This window comes from Falco naumanni, chromosome 11 (assembly GCF_017639655.2).
Source record: "Falco naumanni isolate bFalNau1 chromosome 11, bFalNau1.pat, whole genome shotgun sequence".
NCBI classification, from domain to species: domain Eukaryota; kingdom Metazoa; phylum Chordata; class Aves; order Falconiformes; family Falconidae; genus Falco; species Falco naumanni.
The window spans coordinates 28,134,224-28,160,585 of record NC_054064.1 but is presented as its reverse complement, the minus strand read 5'-3'; the positions used below and the strand labels follow the sequence as shown (position 1 = coordinate 28,160,585).

General features: G+C 42.8%; 2 protein-coding genes across 6 annotated transcripts in view; one reads left to right on the top strand and one right to left on the bottom strand.

Moving 5' to 3' along the window:
* The window catches only part of NRDC (nardilysin convertase), a 28,463-nt gene extending 13,071 nt beyond the window's left edge, over nucleotides 1–15,392 (top strand). The window contains exons 9-31 of one of the 2 annotated variants that reach the window (XM_040610147.1): nucleotides 196–269; nucleotides 453–522; nucleotides 921–998; nucleotides 1,428–1,548; nucleotides 1,627–1,685; nucleotides 2,251–2,305; nucleotides 3,742–3,846; nucleotides 4,121–4,244; nucleotides 4,776–4,862; nucleotides 5,478–5,597; nucleotides 6,327–6,378; nucleotides 7,489–7,639; nucleotides 8,761–8,888; nucleotides 9,228–9,390; nucleotides 10,636–10,667; nucleotides 10,937–11,075; nucleotides 11,539–11,586; nucleotides 11,947–11,999; nucleotides 12,620–12,703; nucleotides 14,123–14,213; nucleotides 14,528–14,644; nucleotides 14,839–14,928; nucleotides 15,173–15,392. In XM_040610147.1, coding sequence (XP_040466081.1) covers nucleotides 196–269; nucleotides 453–522; nucleotides 921–998; nucleotides 1,428–1,548; nucleotides 1,627–1,685; nucleotides 2,251–2,305; nucleotides 3,742–3,846; nucleotides 4,121–4,244; nucleotides 4,776–4,862; nucleotides 5,478–5,597; nucleotides 6,327–6,378; nucleotides 7,489–7,639; nucleotides 8,761–8,888; nucleotides 9,228–9,390; nucleotides 10,636–10,667; nucleotides 10,937–11,075; nucleotides 11,539–11,586; nucleotides 11,947–11,999; nucleotides 12,620–12,703; nucleotides 14,123–14,213; nucleotides 14,528–14,644; nucleotides 14,839–14,928; nucleotides 15,173–15,373 — 2,242 coding nt within the window. In that variant the 3' untranslated portion in view covers nucleotides 15,374–15,392. The remainder of the gene's footprint in view (nucleotides 1–195; nucleotides 270–452; nucleotides 523–920; nucleotides 999–1,427; nucleotides 1,549–1,626; nucleotides 1,686–2,250; nucleotides 2,306–3,741; nucleotides 3,847–4,120; nucleotides 4,245–4,775; nucleotides 4,863–5,477; nucleotides 5,598–6,326; nucleotides 6,379–7,488; nucleotides 7,640–8,760; nucleotides 8,889–9,227; nucleotides 9,391–10,635; nucleotides 10,668–10,936; nucleotides 11,076–11,538; nucleotides 11,587–11,946; nucleotides 12,000–12,619; nucleotides 12,704–14,122; nucleotides 14,214–14,527; nucleotides 14,645–14,838; nucleotides 14,929–15,172) is intronic. The other variant, XM_040610148.1, reaches the window with a different exon arrangement.
* Nucleotides 15,393–16,123: 731 nt separating this feature from the next.
* Nucleotides 16,124–26,362, bottom strand: part of OSBPL9 (oxysterol binding protein like 9) — a 63,696-nt gene continuing 53,457 nt past the window's right edge. For 3 of the 4 annotated variants that reach the window (XM_040610156.1, XM_040610157.1, XM_040610159.1), the window contains 13 exons: nucleotides 24,724–24,883; nucleotides 23,934–24,046; nucleotides 23,559–23,677; nucleotides 22,047–22,132; nucleotides 21,631–21,805; nucleotides 20,058–20,142; nucleotides 19,681–19,791; nucleotides 19,250–19,313; nucleotides 19,001–19,141; nucleotides 18,007–18,085; nucleotides 17,548–17,639; nucleotides 17,003–17,138; nucleotides 16,124–16,892 (listed from right to left, as the gene is read on the bottom strand). In XM_040610156.1, coding sequence (XP_040466090.1) covers nucleotides 16,818–16,892; nucleotides 17,003–17,138; nucleotides 17,548–17,639; nucleotides 18,007–18,085; nucleotides 19,001–19,141; nucleotides 19,250–19,313; nucleotides 19,681–19,791; nucleotides 20,058–20,142; nucleotides 21,631–21,805; nucleotides 22,047–22,132; nucleotides 23,559–23,677; nucleotides 23,934–24,046; nucleotides 24,724–24,883 — 1,436 coding nt within the window. In that variant the 3' untranslated portion in view covers nucleotides 16,124–16,817. Of the gene's footprint in view, nucleotides 16,893–17,002; nucleotides 17,139–17,547; nucleotides 17,640–18,006; nucleotides 18,086–19,000; nucleotides 19,142–19,249; nucleotides 19,314–19,680; nucleotides 19,792–20,057; nucleotides 20,143–21,630; nucleotides 21,806–22,046; nucleotides 22,133–23,558; nucleotides 23,678–23,933; nucleotides 24,047–24,723; nucleotides 24,884–26,362 lie in introns of those variants that run through there. The other variant, XM_040610158.1, reaches the window with a different exon arrangement.

The following is a 26,362-nucleotide window of genomic DNA, read 5'->3' as shown; positions in this document are numbered from 1 at the left end:
TTTGTTGCGTGGGCAGAGTGCGAGCGAATGCCAGGCTGCCTTCCACCTCGGGCTGGGTGGCTCCTGGGCTGTGCCCTTTGTTAAAGGCCATCGCCTCTTGTCACGTCAGAGCTATGGATGCTTACGTCTTGTGATTATCTCAGTGTAGCTTTGAATCCTTGGCAGTAACATCACACTTGTAATTTTGCTTTTAAGTGGTTTACCCAAACCCAGCTTTGGCCATCTGACTCAGCCTTTTGACACACCAGAATTTCACAAGCTTTACAGAGGTAAGTAAAATAATTTGTTTAAATGTTTTGAATACCTAACTTCATATTTTCTCTGGGTGATCTGGATACTTTGTAGAATAATTCTGTGTGGTTCTGAATACCTTAACCATTCTTTCTGCAATATGTAAAACTTATCTATGTCTAATCGGTATATTTATATTCATTAAATTTATTTGTGTTCAGTTGTTCCAATCAGGAAAGTTCATTCACTGAGTATCACTTGGGCGCTTCCCCCACAGGAACAGTATTACAGGTACAGTTGTGCTGCATTTTACTTCTGCCACGTGTATGCTGTAAATAATTAATTGACTTTCACAACAAACCGAATAATCTCATTTATTTGTGTTACAGATCGCTTTGTTTCCCTAGGAGAACTTTTTTAAAATTAATCAAATTGATGCAGATATGGTTCCTTTTCCAAATTGAGTGGAATTGGTACACAGCTGGTTCAGTGTCATTCCTCACTGACTCTGATCAGTCATTATGTTCTCAGCTGCCACATTTGTAGCTTATCTTTACGGTGCCTGAAAGTGAAAAACTTGCCGTGAAGAAGCACACAGTGTATATTTTAGTCATTTGTCTAGTGATTTGAGTTCTTTATGTGAAACTTACTACCTCCCGGCATTTAATCTCTTTCAAATTTTCTTTTAGGGTGAAGCCTCTTCATTATATTTCCTGGCTGGTGGGACATGAAGGCAAAGGCAGTGTTCTTTCTTTCCTTAGGAAAAAGTATGTATTTTTTAAAGCATATTTATTAAATGTTTTGCTATCACTAATAAAGGCAAACTCTATTTTGTGTATACATTTTTGCTATCTATATAAAACCAGGCCAAGCCTGCCTTTTTGTGTCAGCATTTTTTAGTGATATTCCTTAAATTGATGATGAACCCAAGTAAGAAATAAGTGGGTTTTGGTCTGTGATCCATGGGTCAGCGGTATCTGTGGCTGATCTTTAAGAGATCCCCAAAAGGTAACTTAGCTTTTCCACTGTTTTCTTAAACCCTGTAGCCAGAGGTTCACACCTTTATGTTGGAAAAGCTTTGTGTGAACCGTAAACGGATTGAAAGCCTTTAAAGTAAAGCTGTGATACGGTAATTGTAATTAAGCTCAAATACAGCAGAAATGAGTAATTAGTAAGTACCTTTAACTCTTCCATAGGTTTTGGGCTCTTGCATTATATGGAGGAAATGGTGAAACGGGATTTGAACAGAACTCCACTTACTCCATCTTCAGCATTTCTGTGACCTTGACTGATGAAGGTTACAAGCACTTCTATGAGGTATGGTTTGCTGCAACTTGATTTTCTTACTGTTTTCCTAACATCTGGAAAAACTGATCTGTTCCTTTCTGTCTGCAGGTGGCCCATATTGTATTTCAGTATGTGAAGATGCTGCAGAAGAGAGGGCCAGATAAAAGGCAAGTGTTTGCCACTACATCCAGATATTGGCATGATTGTCCTTCTCCGTTAGCCTTTTATTTGTAGTGTTTGCACTTTGTTGAGTTACTAGAGCATAAACGGTGAGTCAGTAGTAAAGCTTGTCTGCATGGGAAACGTATCGGTTTAAAAAAGCTTAAAATTGAATTTGTTAAATGTTTATGCTCGTTTCTTGGTGCTTTTTGTTTGATTTATTGTGATCTCATTTCTAATTTTACTAAGCTGAACTAGTTAGTGCAGCTTTGTGTTTATTGAAATGAATTTGTCGAGCCAAATCTGTGAAAGTCAGGGCTGTGGTGTTCTGGTGTTAACCTTTATGTTACTTTGCTATCAGATTTTGACTCTTTGTAGTTGAGTCTCTTCCTCTTTGGAAAACAGCAGAACTTTCTGCCAGTTGAGAAACGCCCTTTTGGATGGAAGGGAAGTGAATCACTGAACTCACCCTTGATGCGTTTCCTAGAAGACTGCTTTTTTTTTCAGATTCTTGATAAATGTTGTGGAATAATGGAAGAAATCCACTTCTATTCTATTCTCCTTCCTTTGCAGAATATGGGAAGAAATACAGAAGATTGAAGCTAATGAATTTCACTATCAAGAGCAGGTATTCATCCACTGTTTTGTGTTGATATAGGTAAACCATATAAAGGATTTCTTTTTGATTTTGAAACACATTTTCAAAGTTCTGTTTAACCAGAAATAGATCATGCACTTAATGAGGCTGTATTTTGCTGAAAGAATTTGTATTCTAGGCAGAGAAATAGTGTTGACTTTTTTTCATAACAGAATTAAATGTTACTTTTACAATTCTCTACCTACTAGGTAGGTTCTCTTCGAGTTCTGGTCATTAGGCCCTTGTGTGTGAAGTTCTGTGTCCATTCATGGAGCTCTCCAAATTGGGGCTTTTTGGTATTTTTGCCTAATTTCACTTCTTTTAAGCTGGTTTGGCACTGCTGATTTCTGGGAATAGAACAGCAGGGTTGTATGAGAGGCGTGGCTTGCTGGTGACCTGGCCTCACAAAGGCCAGGGTGCTGACGACCCCCATGCCTGCTGGTACATTACAAAACTAAATGTCGTTTTGTGTCAAGTCCTCCTTGCCTTGCTGAAATAGGAATTAGCAAAAAGCTTACTTGTTTTTATTAAAGGTGAAGAAAGGTAAAAGCAAGGAACAGGGGGATACATGTGCTTTTTTGACAGGGTTGTGTACCTTAGGGATGGGTGAATGACTTAGTCGTGGCAGCCCACTCTTCTGGTTGACAGAAAGAGCTGGTACGTGGCCATCCTAAAGGATAATTGTCACAGAGGCATGGTTTTGGGATAAGCAACTAGTTACATGCCCCAGGAGAGGTTTAATGTTTCCTCACGTGTACAGTGTCTTAAGAAATCCTTGGTCATGTTTTCCACTACATTTACCAGACACAGACGTGTCCAAACTCTTTCCAGGTGAACTGTGGTCAGCATCTGGACTTAGAATATAATGTTGGCTGGTTCAGAAAAAGCCAAAAGTACTCGGTGAGAAGCTCTCCACTAGGCGGTCGTATATCGTTAAAGGCAATCTGTACTTCCATGTCCGAATGGGAGACTCTCTTCCTCCTTACACTGTACATCATGGCAGAGAACTTAGGAAAGGAGCAGAATCAGAGATAGCTCATGCAGCAGCAGCAGTTCCTCTGCTTGCTCTTTCCGGGTTCCAGATGACCCTAAATCTTGAATTGCAGGACTCTGCTTGTGTTTCCTGGAGGCATGCAGTGTATTCTGCTGGGTCTGCAATTCAGTAGGTTCAATGACTGTAAACTGCACGCTCGAGGTTTCTTCTACCAAGATGATGTGTCTGATATTTCAGGATTCTTAGAGGTGTCCTGAGCGTTACATGTGGTTATGAAATGTATTTAGTTCAATAACTGAAACTAAATGCCATAACAAGCACAGCATGCAACTCATGCTCAACATACCTAACCAGTCAAGCTCTTCTCAGAACAGAAAATTGACATTTTAATTTTCTGACCATGTGAAAAACATCTTTATTTATTTGCTTACAGACAGATCCAGTTGACTATGTGGAAAGCCTTTGTGAGAACATGCAGTTGTTTCAGAAGGAGGATTTTCTGACAGGAGACCAGCTTTTGTTTGAATACAAGCCTGAGGTAAATACTCTTTGAACTCTGATTACATGTTTTGACGTAAGGAAAATACGGGCACGCTGTATAATATAAGCACGTATATAGGCATTTATAATTAGGCGTAATACAGGCCCAGGTTCTGTATTAATTGACACACACTTTTTATATTCAGAAAGCCAGTCTCCTTTTTTGTAAGCTTGTTATGTCTTATTCTTCCTATGTGCAGACTGAGAAGTCTTTTCTGGGTCAGGCAGAGCCAGGGCTGCATTTGAACTGAGGTATTGTCTTGAACTTGCAGATCATTGCTGATGCCCTTAACCAGCTCAGTCCCCAGAGAGCCAACCTCGTTTTGCTGTCTGCTGCCAATGAAGGCCAGTGTCACCTGAAAGAAAAGTGGTTTGGAACGCAATACAGCGTGGAAGGTAAAGCAGCAGCAGCAACGGAGAACGTCTGTTCATGCAATAGAGATATTAAGAGGATGACAACACAAGATAGAGCCGCAGGGAAGTAGGGAAATGAAGCCTCAGTGTTTTACTGACCTCATTGTTAATCAAATACTCTGTCCTACTCCACAATTTTCTTTGTTTGGTTTCAGTTGATTCCCACTCCCTAGTTTACAATTGTTTTAGGAGGCAGGGATCTCAGCGAGCCCTCCACTTGACTGCCATTCAAGTCCTGAACAGGGAAAAGAACACAAACCATGAAGGAAGGGCATGTTGGTAGCTGGATTACTAATTCAGGCAGGCTTGATTTACTTTTTAGTAGGACTGCTTCATTCCTCCTCCAGGAGAGTTTGTAGGAAGGGATTTAGAAAGTCACGGTGAACCAGGTGGTGTTAAGAAACCCCTGTTGTACTGCAGATCTTGACAGAGATAGCAAGAGGTGAGATAGCTGGCCAGGGAATAGGGTATTACCTTCCTGTTTAACTAAATGCATTTTATGTTTTTTAATAGATATTGACAAGTACTGGAGTGATTTATGGGCCAGTGACTTTGAGTTAAATCAGGATTTGCACCTTCCAGAGGAAAACAAATACATAGGTAAGGCACCTGGGCATGAGTGAAATCTTCCCCCGAGAATTTAATTGAATATTTTCTGTAGTTTACCAACAATCTTAGTTTTCACCTGACAACAACCTGTTTTTGCGAATTAAAGAATATGAGAGGTCTGTTCACCTGAATTTTATTTAATATTCTTTTTATTCATAAGCTTGAGAACTGAGTCTTCCCAAGGTGTAAACTTACAGATCATAGAGCCGTAACACAGCAGGCCTCACACTGTCAATGAGAGGTAACACAGTTCTCTGGAATCCTAAAAGAGCATTTAATTTGCTTAATCCTGCTGGTTTTGAAAGCATCTGAATACCATCTGGCTTTGTTGCCAAAACCAAATGAAAATAAACCCATAACTTGTATCCTGGGTGGAATGCAACATCACCGTTTCCGCACTGCTTCTGAGCCACTGTTCTGGTGTGGAACTGAAAAATACATGTTCTTTGGGTCCAGGAAAGCATTATCACATACAATTTAGCAAACTGCAGGGGTGGGGGTGGCTGGGAAATGTACTTTGTTGATAATTTTAAAGACTTTCATGCAGGTAACCTGGCTGTGAAACCCACTCACTTCTGGTTTTGGTCTGGTTTTTCTTTTTGTTAGCCACTGACTTTGCTTTGAAAGTTGCTGACTGCCCTGAGACGGAATATCCAGTCAAAACACTAAGCACACAACAAGGCTGTCTCTGGTACAGGAAGGATGATAAATTCAAAATCCCAAAAGGTAAATGCCGTAGGGCTTTCAGAAGAGTAGGAAGTCCCTGGTTTTACCAGCTGAAATTTATTTGAAGGCAAATAACCCATGATACGGTTCATCATTTCAACTCAGTGTTTACCGTCAGCTCTTCCATGGCCCTTTTGATATGTTTATTAGCTACAATAATAAGAGAAGCAGGTAGAAACTACCTTGCAACAAAGATACCCTGCTGATACCTCAGGTTAAAAATGTGAGTCACTGAAATATATTGACTTGTGAACATCTGACTGTGGACAGACAGAATATGATACTAAGACAAGGGCTGGAGAATGAAGGAACGTTAGTTAGAAGAGACTATAGTCTCGTCTACAGAAAGAGAAAAATACAACCTGGATCTGAGTCAAATGTGGAAAATACATTGCTGCTTTCAAGCAGAACGTGACAGTTTTTAATGTCTGTTAAACAGATGTTTTGTGGAGTTTTTCTTTATTTATAATGGTTACACCGTGGGAGTTAGTATTCTGCAAAGCACAGCTTTGTTCTAATATTTGATACTCTTAAGGGAAGATTTTGGCATGAAAAAGAGAAGACATTTGATGATGAGTTAATATAAGCAAAAATGCGTTCTTAGAGCTGAATGACCATTTTCATTAGACTCAAACTGTGACCAAAGAAAACCTGATGGAAATATATTTGACTTTTGAAAGCTGTCACTTTTTGTACAATTACTCATTTAAGTTTCTTTGTCCCTACCAGGTTATGTTCGATTCCATCTCATCTCTCCGTTGATACAGCAGTCTGCAGAGAAGTGAGGATTATATTATTTGTGCTTATCTTGCAGAGTAACTAAATTACCATACCTTATAAAAAACCATGAAGAGAGATTAATTTTAAGCTGGAATAGAATAAGGCTTCCTTTTCTCATTTTCTTACACTTCTCTTCTGCTTTTCTCTGTAGTTCAGGGAGGGTGGTTGTGCAGCAGATCATTACTGCAGCAAACACATGCATAGGAGTTTCATGGTGTGTTATTCCCCAGTGCAAGTTTTGGAAAAAATAACGTAGCAGCAGCAGTGCACATGGCAGAAGGAAGTGCTTGGAGAAGGAGTCGATCCTGAAAAGAGCAGTCAGCAGTCATGTCCCGAACCAGCACCCTGGAAGCCTGTAGGTGCAGGTGGAGAGGCCAGCAGCAGCAGTTAGGAGCCAGCGGTTAGGCAGACCTCAAGGTGACAGCTCTGCACGGGCTGCACTTCTAGTCTAGGCTGGCATTGCCATTTGTAACAAACTTCATAGTACTTTTATCACAAGCCTGCTGAGACCTGCATAACTGATGCTTTGGGAAAGCCTTTATAAATCTGTTTTCAACGGGGCTTTGTTAGTTTGTCCTTCGATTTGGAATCCAGGCAATATCAAAGATCTGGAAGTACGGACTGCGATTTCCACGTTGTGTAGCCTGTTTTGCTCTAGCTTATTATTATTTTTCTATCTTGATAGATAGTCATCTCATTACTCAAGTCTTCAGCATAACTGAGTCCATCTGTCCCCCATTCCCTTACACAAATAGCAATAATCTCATTTTCTGTGATGGTTTGATGTTTTGAGCATCGGCATGTTACCATGTGCATTTCTGTCTTAGAAGAAATCTTAAATCGTGTAAAGCTGGAGTCTTACTCTTTGCAAAGAACAGTTGAATGTCAAAATAATTTTTTAGTATGGTGTGCTTTCTGAACGAAGAAAAACTTGCATTTTGTGTTTCTGGGTTTGTTGAAACTTTCTTTTTGAATCTCATTGTACTCGAGTATTCATTTCTGTTGGAGAACTTCTTGTGTGTACCCTTAAACTCATTTGACTTGATTTTTATCTTCTATTCCATCCTTTTTTTTTCTTTCTTTTTAACCCTCTGCCCCTTTCTCCATCCAGCATAGTTTTGTTTGATACATTTGTGAGCATCCTTTCCCACAATCTCGGTGAACCAGCTTATGAAGCAGACGTTGCTCAGTTGGAATACAAGCTGGTAGCTGGAGAGCATGGCTTGGTCATTCGAGTGAAAGGATTCAATCATAAACTACCTGTAAGTGCTGCTGATCTTCTAAGTACTTTTAATGCATGCTGCTCTGCAGTGTATGTGCTTTTTGTCCTAGCAGCTGGAGCCTAGCTGGCTGGAGTTTGGAATGTTTAGGTGGGGTATTTTACATTGGAAAATTTGTATCTCTGTTCAGATACAGGATAATGCAGCAAATGCTTTTTCATGTGCTTGCATGTATAGAGATGTAGTTTTATTCACTTATACAAGCTCAAATTACTGACCTTAGGCTGACTTAAGAGAAATCTTCCTTTAATTAATAGCTGTATCTCCATTAAGACTTTAACAGCTTTTCCTTTAAAAAGAGCTATGAGTCTCCCATGTCCCTATGGAGAGTTAGAGCCTCTCCATCTGTAAGCTGAGGCTGTTTGCACACTGTCTGGGGAAGCGTGTCTGACAATAGGTTTTGTTTACAGTTTGACTGTAGAGATACAGCTTCTGAACATCCTCATTTTGGGTGCAGTTTTCTTTTGCTGGGTTGCCAAGAGCTTATCTTATGAGGATTGGGGATCCCTGTTCCCATTCCCTAAACGCTGGCTGTGTGAGATGTGGCAAGCCCAAACAGAGGGGATTTAGTGACTGAAGAGGAAGGAGCCACCAGGCTTCCATAGACTGTCATGGCAAGAGCTTGACTGGAGCTTTAACAAGACTGTCAGTCACGTCAGAGGTTTAACAGAAAAAGCCAGAGATGCAAATAGCATGATCTGAATATTCTTTTTTTTTAATCGTGGAAGCTCCTCTGTTGCAAAGATATTGCGCTGGTCAGCTGTAAAAGGAAGAACTGAGATATCTAGTACAGAAATGTTGGAGCTACAGGCTAGGTTTGTTCCGGTAGAATGTGGAAACTCCTATTGATTTGGGATATTGAGCTTATTTCGTTTGCGTTCTAAAGATACTGTCCTTTTGAAACTGACTGTAATTTGGTATAAAATTGTGTAGTGAAGAAAATCAAATGGAACCGAGGAAATGTGCTTTAGTAACACTGTGCATCTCCTGCATTGACCAAATAACAATGATTTTTTTATTATTATTATTATATAGGATGAAGTTTAAATTGGTTCTTTAAAAAAAACCAACAAACCCCTGACTTAAAACTGTTTTCTTTACAGCTTCTGTTTCAGCTCATCATTGATTACTTGTCTGACTTCAGCTTTACTCCAGCAGTTTTTGAAATGATAACAGAGCAGCTGAAGAAAACGTACTTCAACATCCTCATCAAACCTGAAACTCTGGCCAAGTGAGTTCTGGGGGAGGGCAAAAAGTGGCTGCGCAGTGAGTGTCGAGGTTGAGCTGAAGAGCTCAGGAACCGCTGCTCTGCGCTCACAGAGGCTTGTTCCAGGGTTTGCTTGTAGCTTAGAGAGCTCAAGCAGCTCTGTGCCCAGCATATCAAACATCCAGGTAGCTGCTGAAGTGACCCGTAGCCAACAGCAGGTGCTGGGGGAGCATCAGAGCCCACAGCAATCCTCCTGGGGACTGCCCTCCCTGTCTCCAGCACGACCCCGAGTCGGAAATGGGATCTCGTGCGTTGAACAGCTCTTGACGGCCTGTGGTTTTGTCTTCCTTTCTTGCATTGCAGGGATGTGCGCCTCCTGATTTTAGAGCATGGCAGGTGGTCCATGATAGATAAATACCAGACGCTGATGAACGGCCTTTCCATCGAGTCTCTCTCGTCCTTTGTTAAGGCTTTCAAATCACAGCTCTTTGTAGAGGGTCTCGTACAAGGAAACTTCACGAGCAGAGTAAGTACAGCTTCAGCAGCTGGCACGCGCTCCAACTTCTTCTTAAAATGGGCTTTAACACAGTCGCCGCAACTCCAGTGCTCAGCTGCCGGGTGACTCGGTTGCCTCTTCTGTGCTCGCTGTGCAGGGCAGCTTCACCTCTAACAGCTCAGGAGTGCTTGTCTGGATAAGCCACCCGGGAGTCCATAGATGCCAGTTCAAACAGAAGTTTCCAGGAATTTAGATTTAAACTGCAGAGAGGGAAAAACGTGGTAGCAATATGCCTGTAACCGGTTTGCCCTGTTGCTGCCATTTTTCATGTTGTTTAGTGTATTGATGTATTTGATACCGAGAATTTTCCGTGGTGGTGCCACAGGAGGCGGCTTCCCTCCAAGTACATTTATCCTGCAAATGGGATTGCCTGCATGGTTTGATCAAACCTCACCGAGATTCAGGCAGCTTTGGTGCTGTCAAACACCTGCGGTATTTACTGAAGACTCCAGCCTGGGCCAAGGTCACACATAGTCCTGTCAGGCTTTTAAAAACAGCCTTGTAATGGGGCTCAGCTCCCTGTGTCCGGTGTCATCGAGTGCCGGTGCGTGGCATGGGAGAGAAACCTTCAGCAGTTGCGGTCTGTGCCAAGAAGTTTGTCCAGGAACTGTTTTAAGCCCCCTAAATAAAACGTGCTAATGTCCTGCGGGAGGTGAGGTTCTTGTAAGGTCCGCTGTCCCTCCTGGGCTGCGGAACAGAAGGAGCTCGGAGAACCTAATCGTGATTTGCGAAGAGTCTTCATTCAAAATGCTTTTCTCGCTGCAGCCTCTGCGGGCTGAGCTCCTTTCACAGTGTGGCACATGCAGCCCTGTAACTCCTGCATCAGTGTTACTGTTTCTCTTATCTCCTCCCGTTTCTTTCACTTAAGAAGCCACAGGGCTGTCCTCCCAGAGCTCCAGCTTCCTGTGCAAGAGGGGGGCTTCTCTCCCCCCGTGTCCCCCCTTTGCTGCCGCGATGGCTGGCACTGTTTCTCTGCCTTGTGCATTCCCCTGCAGAAGTTACAGGGCAAGAAGCTGCCTGGGGACTGTGGTGGGGGGCGTCCAGAGGGACCTGGAATAAGGCGAGGGGGCAGGGACGTAGGTGATGTGACAGAGCTCGTGCTTGGGGGGGGGGTGTGGGTGTCACTTTCTCAAGTGATGCACTGGGGTGTGCGGTTGTAAATTGGGGTAGTAATTCTCTTCTAAATAAAACTTATGTTTATGCTTTCTCTCCTAGGAAGCAAAGGATTTTCTGAATTACGTCGTTCAGTAAGTATCTCTTGACTTAGGCACCACTCATGATGTAAAAACTCATCAGGTTATAATTTTCTGGCGGAAGGGGTCAGGGTGGGAGCGATGCAGAAATTCCCTTCTCCCCTCCTGGACACAGCGCTGCCAGTGGCTGTTCCTCGGGCATTGTTCTGGTTTGGGAGAGGGGAAAAATGATGTCAGAGCGAGTGTAAATGACCAGGTGTTACATTGGTTTTGGCTGAGACGTGAGCAGATGCTGGACACTTTGCTGTCTGTCCGCCCTTCAGAAAGCTCCAGTTCGCTCCCCTGGCCCATCCCTGCCCTGTCCAGTTCCGGGTGGTGGATTTGCCAAACTCCCATCTGCTGTGCAAGGTGAAAACTCTCAACAAAGGCGACGCCAACTCGGAAGTGACGGTCTATTACCAGGTAACGCGTTAGCTGGGTGTGCGCTGCCCTGTTCCCCGGGGTAGCGGATGGTGCTACCGTTGTACGTAACGTCACTGTGTCGGGAGCAGTCTCTGGGCGGGGGTGTGACGCTGGATCCTCGTGTAAGCGCAGGCCTGGGAGGTTGAACCCAGGTGGGCTCTCGCAGCCTGTGGGGCTCCCCGAAACCGGCATCTCCCCCTCCCGGCTTGTGCTAGTGCTGGGAGCTGGGTTTGTGCCTTGGTGATTTCCTGGTGTCCCCCCACGGATCTCACGGTCCTGGGTGAGAGCCCCTCCCTCTCTTCTGAGGGCTGTAGTGAGGCCCCCGTGGAAAACACGGACTTTCCACCTGTCCCCGCCGTGAATTGTAGCTTAGCGCCGCAGTCCAGGCTGAGGTGTGTGCCACAGCTGGCGGCTTGGTCAGAACATCCACGAAATCACTCTAAATTCTCCATTTTCTTTCTAGTCAGGTGCCAGGAACCTAAGGGAATATACCCTCATGGAACTGCTCGTGGTAAGTTAGTGTTCGTGTCTCCTCCCTCATCAGAAGTGTCTTCCCTGAAAGCTGCTGGGAGCTGGGATAAGGCCATGGGGCTAAATGGTACCGGGGGACAGCGTGTATCCATTGCTCACTCTGATTAAACCCGAACGTTTGGGCCAGGATCCCCGGCGTGCCGCAGTGGCGGGCAGCGTGGAAGGCCGTTCTTAGCTGCCCGCCCGGGAGGCTGAGACCTCTTGGTGCAGCGGGTGAGGCTGGGAGGCAGCGCTGCAGCGGGTGCACGTGCTGTGCTGCCGTCACAGGTCCAGACGGAGCCCACGGGCTGGCTGCAGCGGAGCCCCGCTCCTGCTGTAACGCCTCTGTGCTCCGTTTCAGATGCACATGGAGGAGCCTTGCTTCGACTTCCTGAGAACCAAGCAGACCCTCGGGTGAGTTCACTCACACCTGCTTTTACTCTTTCCTGTTTTTACTTTGGAAGCCCTGCCTGCACAGCGGCCAGTTCCTGAATTGTTGTAATGGAAACATAAACGCATCGCACCCAAGAGCACCCATCGGTACAAGCTGCAGTCACGTTGCTTTTGAGTCCTGTAAGAATTGCAGCTTTTACCAGTGTGTGAACTCCCAAAATTATTCGGCATAAAGTTGTTTCTTCCACTTCCCAAATCAGCTCCTGGTTCCCCAGGGCTGTTTTCACAGCAGCTCTGCGGCGCGTAGCAGCCTCCCGCAGAGGCACCCTTCTACCTCAGGGAACTGGAACAAGCTTTTCACACCTATAGGTCTGTCACTCTGCTTGAATTAGTTTGCAGGAACACAAACACAAGTACTCTGCCAGGCTTAAAAGGATTTCCTAAAAATGAGAAAACGCTGAAGTGCACTGAAGCAGAAAACAAAGGAACTAAGACTTGAGAATTTTTATCTGAGATTTTTCTTTCTGAAGTACCAACAATATTTTAACTTGTAGCGTGTCCTACAAGTGAAAATTTAATTGTGCTTGTGGAATGACTTTATTACTTCCTTTTTTTGTGTGTGGTTTTTTTTTTTTTTTAAGCTACCACGTGTACCCTACCTGCAGGAATACTTCTGGGATTCTTGGCTTCTCCGTCACAGTAGCAACCCAGGCAACTAAATACAAGTAAGTGCTCAGTGGTTAATGCTCAGCACTGCTGCCAGCCTTGGGCCGCCGGAGTCACCCCTGAGCTGCCAGCACCCAGTTCTGGTGGCCTTACCGCCGTGCCCCCGCGGCAGAGGCGCAGGCAGGGCCTGGCTGATGCGGACCAGCTGGCTGCAGTGGAGTGGTCTGGTGGAGCTGGCTGCAGTGGAGTGGAGTGGTCTGGTGGAGCTGGCTGCCGTGGAGTGGTCTGGTGGAGCTGGCCGGCCGTTCCTCACCTGTGCTGTGGTGCAGAGCGGCTCCGTAAGTGGCAGCTGTTGCTGCTGTTGTCTGAACAGGGAGGACGCGAGCGCAGGACGTTTACAGCAGCCGGGTTTACCGAGGTGGCCAGTGGGGCTGGCGTGTGTGCAGGCACTGAAGGCTGAGCCCCGGGGGAGGGGGGGGGAGGTGTCCAGCTAACCGTGACCATGCTGACATGGCACGTTTTGCGCCAGTGGTGAATTTACGCCGTGTCCAGCTCAAGAATTATTACCGAGAGTCTCGCTGACTGTTCTCCTTGCTGTGTTAGGTCAGGTCCCAGCTGACTTCCGTTGGCTTGTGCCGGAGCTTTTCCGCGCACCTGCTCTCAGAGCTCACAGCTGTTTCAGGCCACAGAGGGATTGATTTATTTTATGAGGGGAGTTATGGAAACAGTCAAAAGCGAGTGGTCCTGGCCCCAGCTCGTGACACTGCTGACAGGCACAACATCATGACTGAAAACCAACGCCTAAATAAAGGTAGCCTTAAGCATCTTAAAAACTGCGGCAGTCCCGACTTGAACAGGGATAAGTAACCCAAAACCGAAGTAAAATACCCCGCTGCTCTTCTGAAGGTGCCCCATCAGGAGAGCTCCGGCTGCTGCCAAGTAAATGGCTGTTCTGGCTCCCCTTCAGCAGGCAGATATAAATATATATAAAAATATTATGGTTTTATTCAAAGCTGGGGCTAACTACAGGTATTTGAGCTGCAGGGTTAGATGAAAAATATGCAATTTTCTTATGAAAAATAATAGTGTCAGGGAAGGTTTTGTGCCTTGGAAACCTCACGAGTCCAGCACATTGCGGTATTTTTCTTTCTTTTTGTCTTAAGCCAGCAGAACATAGCTGTTCACCTGCACGGCCTGGGTCCCCGACAGCATCGTCGCAGCAGCGACTCCTCTCGCTGCTTGGTTATCTAAAGTCCCCGTGTTTGAATAATACGTCACACAGCCCCAAACCAGAGCACTGGTTTTGTTCCCGGTACTAGGGAAGATGGTGTTGACAGATGCGTGAGCTTTTCAGGGCTGGAGGGAAACAAGCCTGTCCCAAACGTTCCCTCCTCAGCTGGGGCCGTGCTGCTCCTTTAGCCCTCACTATGGGTTTTTTCCTCTTTCCTGCCCAATTTAATTATTTAACTCTCTTTTAGTTCTGAATTGGTTGACAAGAAGATAGAGGAGTTTCTTTCTTGCTTTGAAGAGAAAATCAAGCATTTAACTGAAGATGCTTTCAGCACCCAGGTAAACACTTGCTCTTGAAAAGCTCTTCCTTGAACCGCTATATGACACCTAAACCGGCGGATTCAGTTCCAGGGATCCTGCGTATCTCTGAGGTTTTCTGGACGAAGGACTCACATTTAAATCCTCCCCCTTCCTCCACCCAGCAGCCACTCTGTAAACACTTGCTCTCTGGCCATTCACGGTTAAGCTCAAAAGCCTCGAACTACCTTGTCAATGTCAGGTGGGCTTTCTTTCAGCTTCAGTGAACCTGGTGGTAAATGAAGGTAGTTCTTAATGCTTTGAAATGAATTGGTTTTTGTCTTTTTCAATGGTAGGTTACAGCTTTGATAAAACTTAAGGAATGTGAAGACTCCCATCTTGGAGAAGAAGTAGACAGGAACTGGAATGAAGTGGTGACGCAGCAGTATCTCTTTGACCGGCTTGCCCGCGAGGTTGGTGGGCCCTGGGGGGTGTTAGTGATTCCGCAGGGGACACTCACACGTCGCTTTTTGGAGCAGTTTTAAATGTGATAGAGGGATTTATGCTACTAGTTGACAGACTGATTCTAAAACTGCATGCTGTTTTAAATGTTTAAAATTACTTGGATTGCCACTCTGGTACTTAAACCTCCTTCCTGTGGTTTCAGATTGAAGCTCTGAAGTCTGTTTCAAAATCAGACCTGGTTACCTGGTTCCAAGCTCACAGAAGCAACAAGAAGAAAGTGCTCAGTGTACACGTGAGTGTGTGTCAGCTTCCACCCTGCCACCCTTTGCTGACCTCAGAAAGCCCAGTGAGGGTGCAGTAGAGGAGCTCCATCATCAAACTTGTAATGGGGTGGTTATCCTCACTCACTGTTCATATTTCCTACATTTCTAATTATTATTGGCATTTGAATTGCATTTAAGTATCTGTATTTAATTGTCAGGGCTGATAGAACACTGAAAGAAATCCAAATTTCTTTTTTGGTAACTTTCTTCCAGGTGGTTGGATATGGAAAACATGAAGGGGACTCAGAGGTTACAGCAGCTGTCGCAGAAGTACAGAATTCTTCATCTGGTGAAATACCTCATCTGATTTTCTTGCCCCCATCTTCTTTGATGACTAATGTTACTTCCATCAAAGACATCAAAGCTTACACATCAACTCTGAATGTTCTCCCTTACCATAAAATATTAAAATAAAACTGAGCCCTTGCCCTGCCGTGATGTGTAATACAGGTGCTTTCTGCAACATGAACATCACAAACCTGGGTTTACTAAACCAGGGCTGTAGCGTTAGCTGGGATGAGGTGCCCGTTCAGACATGAGGAAGCTGTTCTCAAGGAAGTTTCCAGCCAACTTATCTCATTAATCTCATTAAGAATAGGCACAGCCCTGCCACAGAGCCGGAGTGAGGGGAGAGTTCCCCCCACACACACACCCCCCCCCCACGGGGAAGATGCGATGTCCTTCTCTCCAGCTGCTGCAGGGGTAGGCTGCACCTTTTCGTTCAGTCTGTCTTGTGCATCATTCCTGCAGCAGCTGCAGCTCGTCCAGGGAAGTATTCTGCGACTGGGGGGAGGGGGAAAAAAGCCTCAGGCTTCCATCTCACACAGGTTGGGGGTTTTTTTTAGGTTTTTTTTATGTGTAACACAGACAAATTCAGATCAAATAAAAGCTAGATGTAACTGTGGCAAGAAAAATAGTTTGATTGCTACATACAGCTCCTTCTTACTCAACCCTTATTTAACTTTAAAGCAACAGCACAGAAATGCAAAGATTCCTCAAGTGCTATGCACTTCCAGAAAAGTTCTGCTGCGAGTGGTGCGAGTTCTGCTCCTTTTGCTCGTTAATGAACTGCTTGAAGAAGCAGGCTGAGCTGCAGGGATTCCAGCTGGGAAAAAATAAAACCAATACATTTTACATAAAACAATTGATCATCACTCAGCTGAATAAAGTCTTGCTGCAAAGGTTTATTATGAAATAAATAAAAAGTCCATAAGATAAGTTTGAAAAATCTATTTTATGAAGCTTTAAGATGCATTGAGTAGAATTATCTATGGTTACATTTCAATCTCAAAATAACAAAGTTATTTTGGGCAAGACACTGAAATGCCAAAATTTTGATTATCATACAGGTGGAAGATAACATTTACGTAGCATTTTCTAACAAATTGTCCCATCAAAGGAATCCTCGTATTTACACACTGCAAACATCAGCTAGATTTAAATGACGTCTTGCATCTTGTTTCTCATTTTTTAAATATGTAGGACCCAGGAATATAATGCAACTGATACCAATGCCATGGCCTTCACAGTGGTTGTACAAAGTGTACACGCTTCACGGCCTAGATTCTCCCTGCTTTAGAAGCAGCAGTAACAGGGCTCCAAAGAGCTGCCTTTGAAGCCCGAATACACCACCAGTATAGCAGAGACCAGTATAGTAGAGTCCAGTATAAGGTACTGCACAGCCAAGACGTTTCTTGTTTCGTTTAATTGCTTATCTGCATCAGTAAGTCCAGTATCCCTGAGATAGGAACCACTGTAGCTGGAGGGGTCAGCGTACGTGCTAACTGATGACTATCTTGGTATCAGGTGTAAACTTTGCTAAGCCAAGGCTTGAATGTTTTCTGGTTTTACAACCCCCTTAATGTTTACTGGCAGCGAGTCGTTTCAGTAGCGGCTCATCGTAAACCCAGCATTCGCCATCTTCATGGAATAACTAGGAAAAAGAGAAGAGGGAATAATTGGATGTAAGCTTTTTATGACTCAGTTGGAAAGGAACCAATATGACAGGTTAGAGGGCATTTACACTGTTGGAATAAAGCTCACCCTTGTTTCCCACGAGGTCTCATTCTCCTTTCTGGCTCTGGCTTCAGCTCTCTGTCTTTCTTCGAGCGCGTGCTTTGCAGCTGTGGCTGCGTCAATGTCTCTAATTTTTAAGTTGTAGGTTACATCTTTCCATAAGCTTAAAAAGGAAATATGAATGGAGACCGCTTTAGAGAAGCAAAGTGCTACAAGGCTGTAGAAACACATCACTGGCTAATAATTAGCATCAATATTAGTCTGAATTAGGGTAGGTCTCACTTTATCCAAAGGGCAGACAACCCTCAATATATATTAAACCACAGCTGCACTACTGCCAGGAGCACGGCGGCTGCAGCGAGGCTCTCTGGACCTCCCTGGGACATTTGGTCCCAACAGGGATGTGACCAGAGGCTCCTCTTCCCCTTCAAAACCCCAACCTGCTTGTACCTGGGCTCTCTCTGGCCACAAAGGCCAACGCCGAGCCCAGCTGCCCACGGATAAGCTGGGTACTGCCAACTTGAGTCTAACGAAAACAAGTCTTAATTTGCCCATTTAACTAAAGTTCTTACCAGCGAGACTCAAAGTCGTCTTGGTCCTCCAATTTCCTTACCTTCTTCTTAATTGTAGGCATTTTCTTGGTATCTATAAAGACAGCATTCTCCTAGAGTGAGGTTTTTAAAAAAAGACAAAAACAAAACAAACCACAACTCAGTTCTTTATCTAGGCTTAAAATTTATATAGCCTCACACTCTAGTACACTGGTTGTCAGGAAATACATAAAAAGTCATCACTGGATTCTGTTCTTGCTATAAAAATCAAGTTACCTTAAGAATAAATTAACAAAGTAAATTTGGGACTTTTATCCCAAATTCAGCATTCCTGTGATCTTTTGGGGCAGCTTCACAGGAGTTCCCAACTATTAATGTTTAATAAAACCAAAAAGAAACCACCAAAAAACCCTTTGAAGCACAATCTTCCATTTCTGATGAAAACAAGAACAACCAAAGAAAAAAAAAAAGCTGCTTTACCCCTGTGGTGTATTTTGCGTACATGACACCGTTCCATTCGCCTTCAATTGAGCAGAAGGGTTTCTTGTCATTAGGAGAACTAAACAGAAAGAAACAGTCATTTCTCAGTTGTGCTACAGTAGCTGAAAGACCCTGAAGGGTGAAACCTTTGTCCTAGTTGCTGCGGAGTCTGGTTTTTATCAGCCCTTAAAACACCCATCACCAATCCAGAAAAGATGCGGGTTCTGTTTACGAGTGAGAAGTTCTGCATTAATAAGTTGGATAAACCTTCAAAGGAAGTGCTGTTCTGGGGTAAGACGGGTCTTGCTTTAGGGCTACATTTAGACTTTAGGAAGCTAGTTACAGGCTTTCCAAACAGATTTAGTAGTAAGTTTAAGCTTAAAAAGGTTTTACAAATCCATAGCTTCTTTGCCAGACTACTGGGAAACAAAACACTGGTTCACAGATGACATCTATCAATGTGTGTCAAGAAATTACTTAAAACCAAGTTATAAACCTCGTTTTGTCAGCATCCACTTACTGACGTCACAGCAGCTGTCCAAATAAGATGCAAATCCCCACTGAATTGTCTGCTCTGCGCATGTGCACAGGGTCTGACCAAAATCCATCAAACCACAGGTGTAAATAAATACATCAAGGCCTGCAGCAGAACCGTTAATTAACAGCAGTATTGCAAGGCCCGCTTCAGGATTTTTAGTAGAGCTAATGCTGAAGACAGTCTGGATAATTCAGGAGTGAAAATTTAAGTTCCTTTTGGTAATCAGCATAGAATGTTTTAGAGCACGGCAAGGCAGGGTGGCAAGCCTATGCAGGTTCCCTCTCTCAAATTGTGGCTATAAAATGGCACCCTGTGACAGGCAGCCATGAGCTGAGTTAGTGAGTGCAGCTCTTTCAGTATTTTACACTCCTGACTGTCTTGAAAAAACACTGTCAGCATTTGAGAAAAAAAAAAAAAAAAGAAAAGAAAGAGGTTTAACTGAAGAAACTGGCTTACAAAATTTCAGCTGTAATTCTGTGCTTCTTTCCTCCATAAAATGGTTTTGTGTGGAAGACGATGGAAGCGTTATAACCTGTCTTTGAGCAATTAATACTGCATTCTCCACCAAGTTCTATCCATGGCACAGTGAGAATAGACCTGCAATTATAAATATGTGTATATTTGTAGCCTCTTAACTGATACATTTTAAGCATGAAATATTACAAGGCATTAAAAATGAAAATACCAAATAGAGCATTTACTTGCCTTCCATAACCATTAGGAAACGTCAAAATATAGTGTTCATCATAATCTAGGCATGTGACACATCCTATTAAAGAAAAAACAGATTTAAAAAACACAAGCAAAACCTTTACAAAAAATAATATACTCAAATACTTCATTAAAAATGGGTACCATAAAAAGGAAAGGTGAAAAGCTTTATCTTTCAACAATGCGGGGAACGCCCAGCTTCTAGAAAAGGCAGGGCCAGCTGCATTTACATGAAAAACTGGGACCTAAGTGACTTCAGCGCACAAAGTGGGCAGAAGGAGTCTCCGATTCGTAGATATATAAGCTCTAGTTATGTAAATCCAAACATCCTTTATGTTTAATAGCATTACTTTAGATAATTTCTGTAAGAATTCTAGTTGCAGAATACAAATTTCCCTTCTCTTGTTACATTTGCATGTACGTACCTTGCCCTATGTTATGAACCCCAATAGACATTCCCAGGAATTTTGACTTGGTCCATATGTGAGCATTGAACTGTATCCTCTTGCTAAAACACTCCGCGTAAAATGCTGAAACTGAAGAAAAAGGTATTTAAAATAGCAGCATAAGACATTAGTGCTGTTGTTTCCAGATTCATTCATCAGGAAATATCTCAAAAAGCCTCATACTTACGCGGCAACAGAGTTTGCAATTTTTTTCCCCACAAAAACAGTTCAGAGAGAAAACTTTCAGCTTTTAAATTTGGAGAGAAAATGTAAATCCAAGATTTACACCAAGAGCTGATTTTACTGTCTCTCCTGTCCATATGCCATCTCTATTAGCAAAGTTATTGTCAACTTACTTGGAGGATGATGAGACACCTGCTCTGCCACAAACGTTACACTGCTTTTGCTGACCCAAGGAACTGGTCCTTCTAAAACTGGCTCCTGCATGACAAGAGAGAGGATCTTCATCACTGACAGCGCTCACAAAACACTCAAAGCTTCCAAGAGAAGTAGCTTCCATGTTTAAAGGCTTCTAAAAATGCATTGCAGTGATTTTAACTTAATTGTCAGTTTGCTGATTTCATGGGGAATAACTCCTTACTCCTGAAACAATGACACTTTCTAAAGAATAAGAGTTTCTACTCTCTTGTTTTCCAGTATAAACGTACTTGGGGAGATGTTCCCAAATGAAACAGTTAAACTGAAAGAGCCATGTATAAACCTAATTACAAAATAGTATTTAAATCCACTTTATTTCATATTAACTAATAAGAAATGGGTGGCAGAAATAGTTTTCCTCTTTGCTTCTGAGAAAGTCTGATATGCATATTAATAATGATCAGATTATATGTATCATAAAACCATAAAACAACATTCACTTCCTGGGGCAAATAATGAAAAGTGGAATTCATTGTTAGAAGCAACGGAAGCACAAATATTGCCTTTATGCCAGCAAACAGAAGTCCAAACATTCACCTCAGGAACAAAAGAAAGATTTGAGCAAAGAAACAGGCTGGGGGGCAGGGGGAGAGGGGGCAAATTAAATGGAAAAAATACATACTTTATATCTAAACGATCACTTGTAGATATACTACACCGAGGCTACATGAAGAATCTCACAATAGCACTTCCCACATCATCGTTTGCAACTTTCCAAGGTGAGAAGCCTAAACAAGGCGTTAGAAAAAACAACCCAAACCCAACAGTGACAAAAAAAAATGCTGCACCAGGCTGCACTGCAAGTGCTAGAGCTTTCTCTGGCATCAGTGGGGCACTGTTGGCTGTGGTTCACACGGCACGGAAGCCCGAGTAATCCTTCAATCTCACTAAAAGCTCACACACTGGTAGGTGATGTCTCCCGATTATGAGTGGCACAACTGTTACTGTGTCCTTCACTCCACCGGACACACTCTGCTAAAGTACAAAAGGAAAAGTAGTGGCCAGACACAGATGTAGAACTAAAATACTATCCAAGCTCAGAATCCAGACCAGAAGTCTACAAAAAAAAAATTTTAAAAGGTTAAATGTACGGGAGAAACTGCACTGCTTTCTAGGTTGTAACTAAGGAAAAGAAATGCCAGTGATAAAACCACCAGTGTTTAGAGAAATTATTTAATAAAAAACTTTCAGAACTTTGGAAAGAAAGGAATTCATACCCGGTGCTATGAAACAAGGAAAGAGAACATTTTCATGTCAAATGATTCTTAAAAGACTAATAGCTCAAATTTTGTTATACAAGATATTTCAAACTTCTATTCACAGAAAAGGAAGGAGGAAGGGGTGAAATCAGTTAAGAAATTGCCGTAGTTTGTCAATTTTGTTACTTAAACATAGCATAAGCCATTTCAGTCAGTAAATTATCAAAGCTTTGGCAATCACTCGCATGCATCAGAGACGCCAAAAAAAAAAAACATACCACAAGAAACTAACCATATCATCTTCACCTTCAGTGCCCGGTAATACCCAATGGCATCGGAAGATCTCGCCCAAAATGGGATTGTAAGGCTTTTTAGCAACTGACCCTTTTCTTCCTGCATGAAAAGCTGAGAGGTACCACTTAACCACTTGAACCATTCGCTCCTTTGGATCCTTCTGGTCACTAATGCTATATGCACCAAGAGAGAGAAGAGGACAGGCAAAATGAAATACAAGCAGGTACCTCAAATACAGGAAAGTGTTTTGGATGTTTGATTGTTTTACAACTAGAAGTTTGCCTACTTTTGACTATTTTTCAAGTTCAGATCAAACCCCATGCAACATTCCTCAAAGCCCACTGACTTTTAGCACCCACAAGGCCCATAAACAATATCAGAACCAGTTAATGCTCTACTTCAAAAGCCAAATACCTGACAAATAAGTCCGGATGTGCAAAAAAGTCAGCATACATTTCCAACAATGATCTTCTTTCTAGGATAAAAGTTGGAAGAACCACCTGGGTGAAGAAAAAACAACTCTTCTAGATCAAGAGAACTTTAACATCCCACACAAAAGCATTCCACGCATTAACTGTAAATAGCACACAAAGCACCCAAGGCTTCATCTGCCTGAAAGCTGATTGTGTTCTCAAACTTACCGATGAGTTCTGACATATGCAGGTCAGTTGGCATCTTTTAGAAAACCAAGGAGTTCAGAGGAACTGTCTCTTGTCTTACACCTATTCTAGTCCCACTTAGAGCACATCCACTACGTGGCTGAGCTTATTACCAAAAGCTGTTCTTAGTTAATGCTGATTATTTAATTTCATCTATATGTACACTGTCAATTTTCAGTTATATATCCTGTGTGCCTCTCAAACACGAAGGTTCTCTCATCTCTGCTACTATTCTTCCCCAACAGCATCTGCAGGTTCCATTCCTGCGGATCTGCTGCCTGCTGCAGTACAGACCACTGCTGGCAGCAGTGTCGATTGCTGTTGTTGACTTTAAAGTTGATGTAGACAAGATGCGTGCTCCTGATGCTTCTTGGCAGTTTAATTTGAGATCAGTAATTTTCAAGTATTCCAGGAGTTCCCAAAACAGACATACTTTGCATCAATTCTTATTCAGGACTGTCAGAAATCTTCTGTAGTTTGCTTGTGACCTGCTGGCTGTTTCTCCACAAAGGTTTTAACTTTATCTTTTTCTTGTCTATTGTGAGTTCCAGACTGGGCAGTTAAAAGTCATCCACTTAAGGAAACTAATGATAGGATTGATTTCTCCTACTCTTTTCCAATCTGGAATTACTTGTTTAAATTTAACCGAGTTGCCTAGAAAGATCAACACCTTCAGAATGCTGTTCATTCAACCTTAAGACAGACACCAACATGAATCACATTCATGGAAAATCCAGCTCTTTACTTGCCAGGCCTACATGTAGGGTTTTAAAATACACAAGCAACTTACTCAACAAGATCCCAATTAAGCAAAGCATTTCATTCTATGCCTTATTATTTATTTATGCTTTATTATTTTATTTATGTTTTATTGAATGTCACCATACACTGGGATCTCGTAGATCTCTGTTCTAGGAAGCTAAAGACATTATAAATATTCCTACTGCATGCAGAAACACTACTACTGCACACAGCATTCCTCTTACCTCAGCTTTGCAGGCACTCTAAGGATCAGGTTCAAAGAAAACAAACAGCTACTTTCCATAGCAAACTCTTTTCCCAAACAGATTTTAGCAGTTCGATACATTTATTCTGCATCCATTTTTCACTCCCAGTAATAATCCCAATTAAATAACGTGCTAAAGAGATTATAGCTTAACTAGCTCTCAGAACAAACAGTTAAATTATTATGTTAACATTGAACTGATTTACCCGGAATTCAGGGTTTAGTCCCTCTCCCTTCCCCATGAACAGTCAGCAAGTTTACCTTTGTTAGATCCATTCCTAATCTAACTTGTGACAACAGATGCATAATAACACTCTTATGTTCTTCCACTGATTCTCCTTCCCCATCATCATCTCGATCATCAGGAGGATCGAAGAGATCTAGAAAGACCAAATTGCTTTTGTTTTTCTCTAAACCTTCAGAGACAGATTGTATTTGATTTGCTGTCAAAAAGGTCTTATTTATAAAACTAAAGTTTTTAAATCCTACAGTTCAACAACCTTCCATTAGCAAAGAAACAGTACAAATACCTTGGTTTATACACATATATAAGATCATACATATATTGACACAGCTTGCATACAGATTGACAATCAATTAACACAAATAAACAGGAAGTTCACACAGTCCACTCACCAGCATCGTTTGTCCCATTAGACATGGAGGAATTGAGGGATTCTGTGGTATCTGGACGTTTCAGACTACTTCCCGTGCTGCTCCGAGTCAGGACTGCAGCAGACCCTGAAGAACTAAAGAAGAGTAATAATAAATTCTCACAATTCACAATGAACTAATTCAGACCAAATTACTATAATTTAATGTACACAGATGACAAGTTTACTGGTAGACGTTAATGTAAGTGCTGCACGCTAATTCATAGAAAACTTAAAATGAATTGTAGCTAAACAAGTGGGAAAGCCTGCAATCTAAGACAGTAACACCCGAAGGCATAAAACAACTAATTCCTCTTTGAAATTTGTATAATCTCTTAAAATTAATTTTCTGCTTCAGAAAAAAAGAGTAACTAGAGATTTTGGGAAAAGGCAGTCAACTTCAAAAAATCTCTTTTAGTAGATGTATGAGGGAAATGGCCATTTACCAAACACTGCAATGAATGCACATGAAAGACACCATGGTCTCAGATTATATTTGAGATGGTGGCTTCTCAAGTTTGGTTTATCTTAAGAGTTTTGTCAACATACACCTGATGGAATGGAAAGGAGCAGAAGAAAAAACCACATGCCTCAAGAAACCTGCTGGGGCAGGGGGTAATCTTATTCTGTTACATAGAATGGCTTGCCGGGGGCGGGGGCAGCCTATGTGGCTTACTCACTTATTTAGCTTAACTAACTTTTACAAGCAGACAAGCCATGCCCTTGTAGCTTACAGTTGCATTCAGCACGCACCGAGTACTTCAGGTACTTACTCCATACAACGCTTTGGGGAAGAACTGCTCTGATAGAATTCGTCAGCATCATAGAACTCATCCTCACTGCTTGAGTAAGAAAAATCTGGGACTGTATTTGGAGACAGGTTGACATGGCTTGGAGAGGTGAGGCTGCTGCTAGGTGCCGACTGCCCACTTCCTGTGGAGTATTAAAAATTAAAGACTAAATACAAAACCCCAAATTCTTTCAAAATCCACCTGTTCTAACTTACAAGCATGATTGTTCAAAGCAATAAAGACTAATGCAAACTCAGAAGGTACAGTATCTTGCAAAATTAGAAGGAATAATTAGTCTGTTCATACTGAGTTTCATTTAACAGCTGTCAGAAAAGAGGCCATGAGGAAAATCAGGAACACAGAACAACACTAAACTATAAGGACATGTTTTCCCCAGTGTTGCGGATTAAAGGCAAAACAACAATGCTGAAAACCCGTATAGATTCATAGTATGATTTATATTGGGAAGCATGTCTGGAAGTCATCTCGTCTACTCCTCACTAGAGGCCCAGGCAGCTCAAAAATTATACCAGTTTGTCCCAGATCATGTCTAGTCAGGTTTTCAAAAATCTCTCAAGATGAAGAATCCATAATCTTTTTGGGGAACCTATTCCAAAGTCGGAACCGCCTCATTATAAAACCAAACATTTTCTAATACCTACTTGGAATTTCTTTTCTTACAACAGATTGCCTCATCCTTTTGCTGTGCATCTCCAAGAGGAGCCCAGTTCTACCTTATTTTTACCCTCCCAAAAGTCGGCAGAAGACAGCAGCTACATCCCTCTTTAGCTTGATTTTCCTAAGGCTGAACAAATCCAGTTCTGTCAGTCTCTAAGTACATCACAGGCCTCAGCTTCCCAGTCTTGGTGGTCCACGTCTTTGTACTGTGGAACCCAAAACTATACATAATACTCAAGACATGGTCTCACAGATCCCAGAAAGAGAGGACAATCAATTCTCTTCATCTGCTCCTTACCCCCTCACTAGTCCAGCCCAGTATGCAGCAAAACCTTTGCCACCACAAGGACAGGCTGCTGACTCACGTTCTGCTTGTCACTCACCAGCACCCCTGGGCTCCTCTTCAGCCAGGCTGCAGCGCACGCCATGCCGAGGGCAGGCTGAGGGCTATGCCCATCCTAGCTGAGCAGAGGACCTTGCATTTGCCTTCATCAAATTTCACGAGGTTTCTGGCAGCCTGCTTCCCCAGCCGGTCACAGCCCTCCTGCATGGCAGCCTTGTCCTACCCACTGTTCTCAATTCGGCAAGCTCCATGTCCGGGTTATCAGAGACGTTAACCAGTATCGGACCCAGTATCAACCCCTGAGAAACACCAGTAGCCACCTGGTTGCCATTTGGACCTCACACAGCTGATCGCAAGCCTCAGGCCTGGCAGTCCAGCCAGTTTTCACTCGTGTTCTACTTACCTAAAACATCTTTTTCCAATTTATTTCCAATTCCACAAAACATACTTGTGACAAAATCTAATGAATCCAGTTTCTAAAATGGATTACATGAATCCTGTCTCAACACTTACTTGCTGTCCTTCAAAAGAGCCACCGCAATAAAGACAAACCAGGTTAACACCGACACAGACCTTTCGTGCAAGCCGATGCCGCAGCAG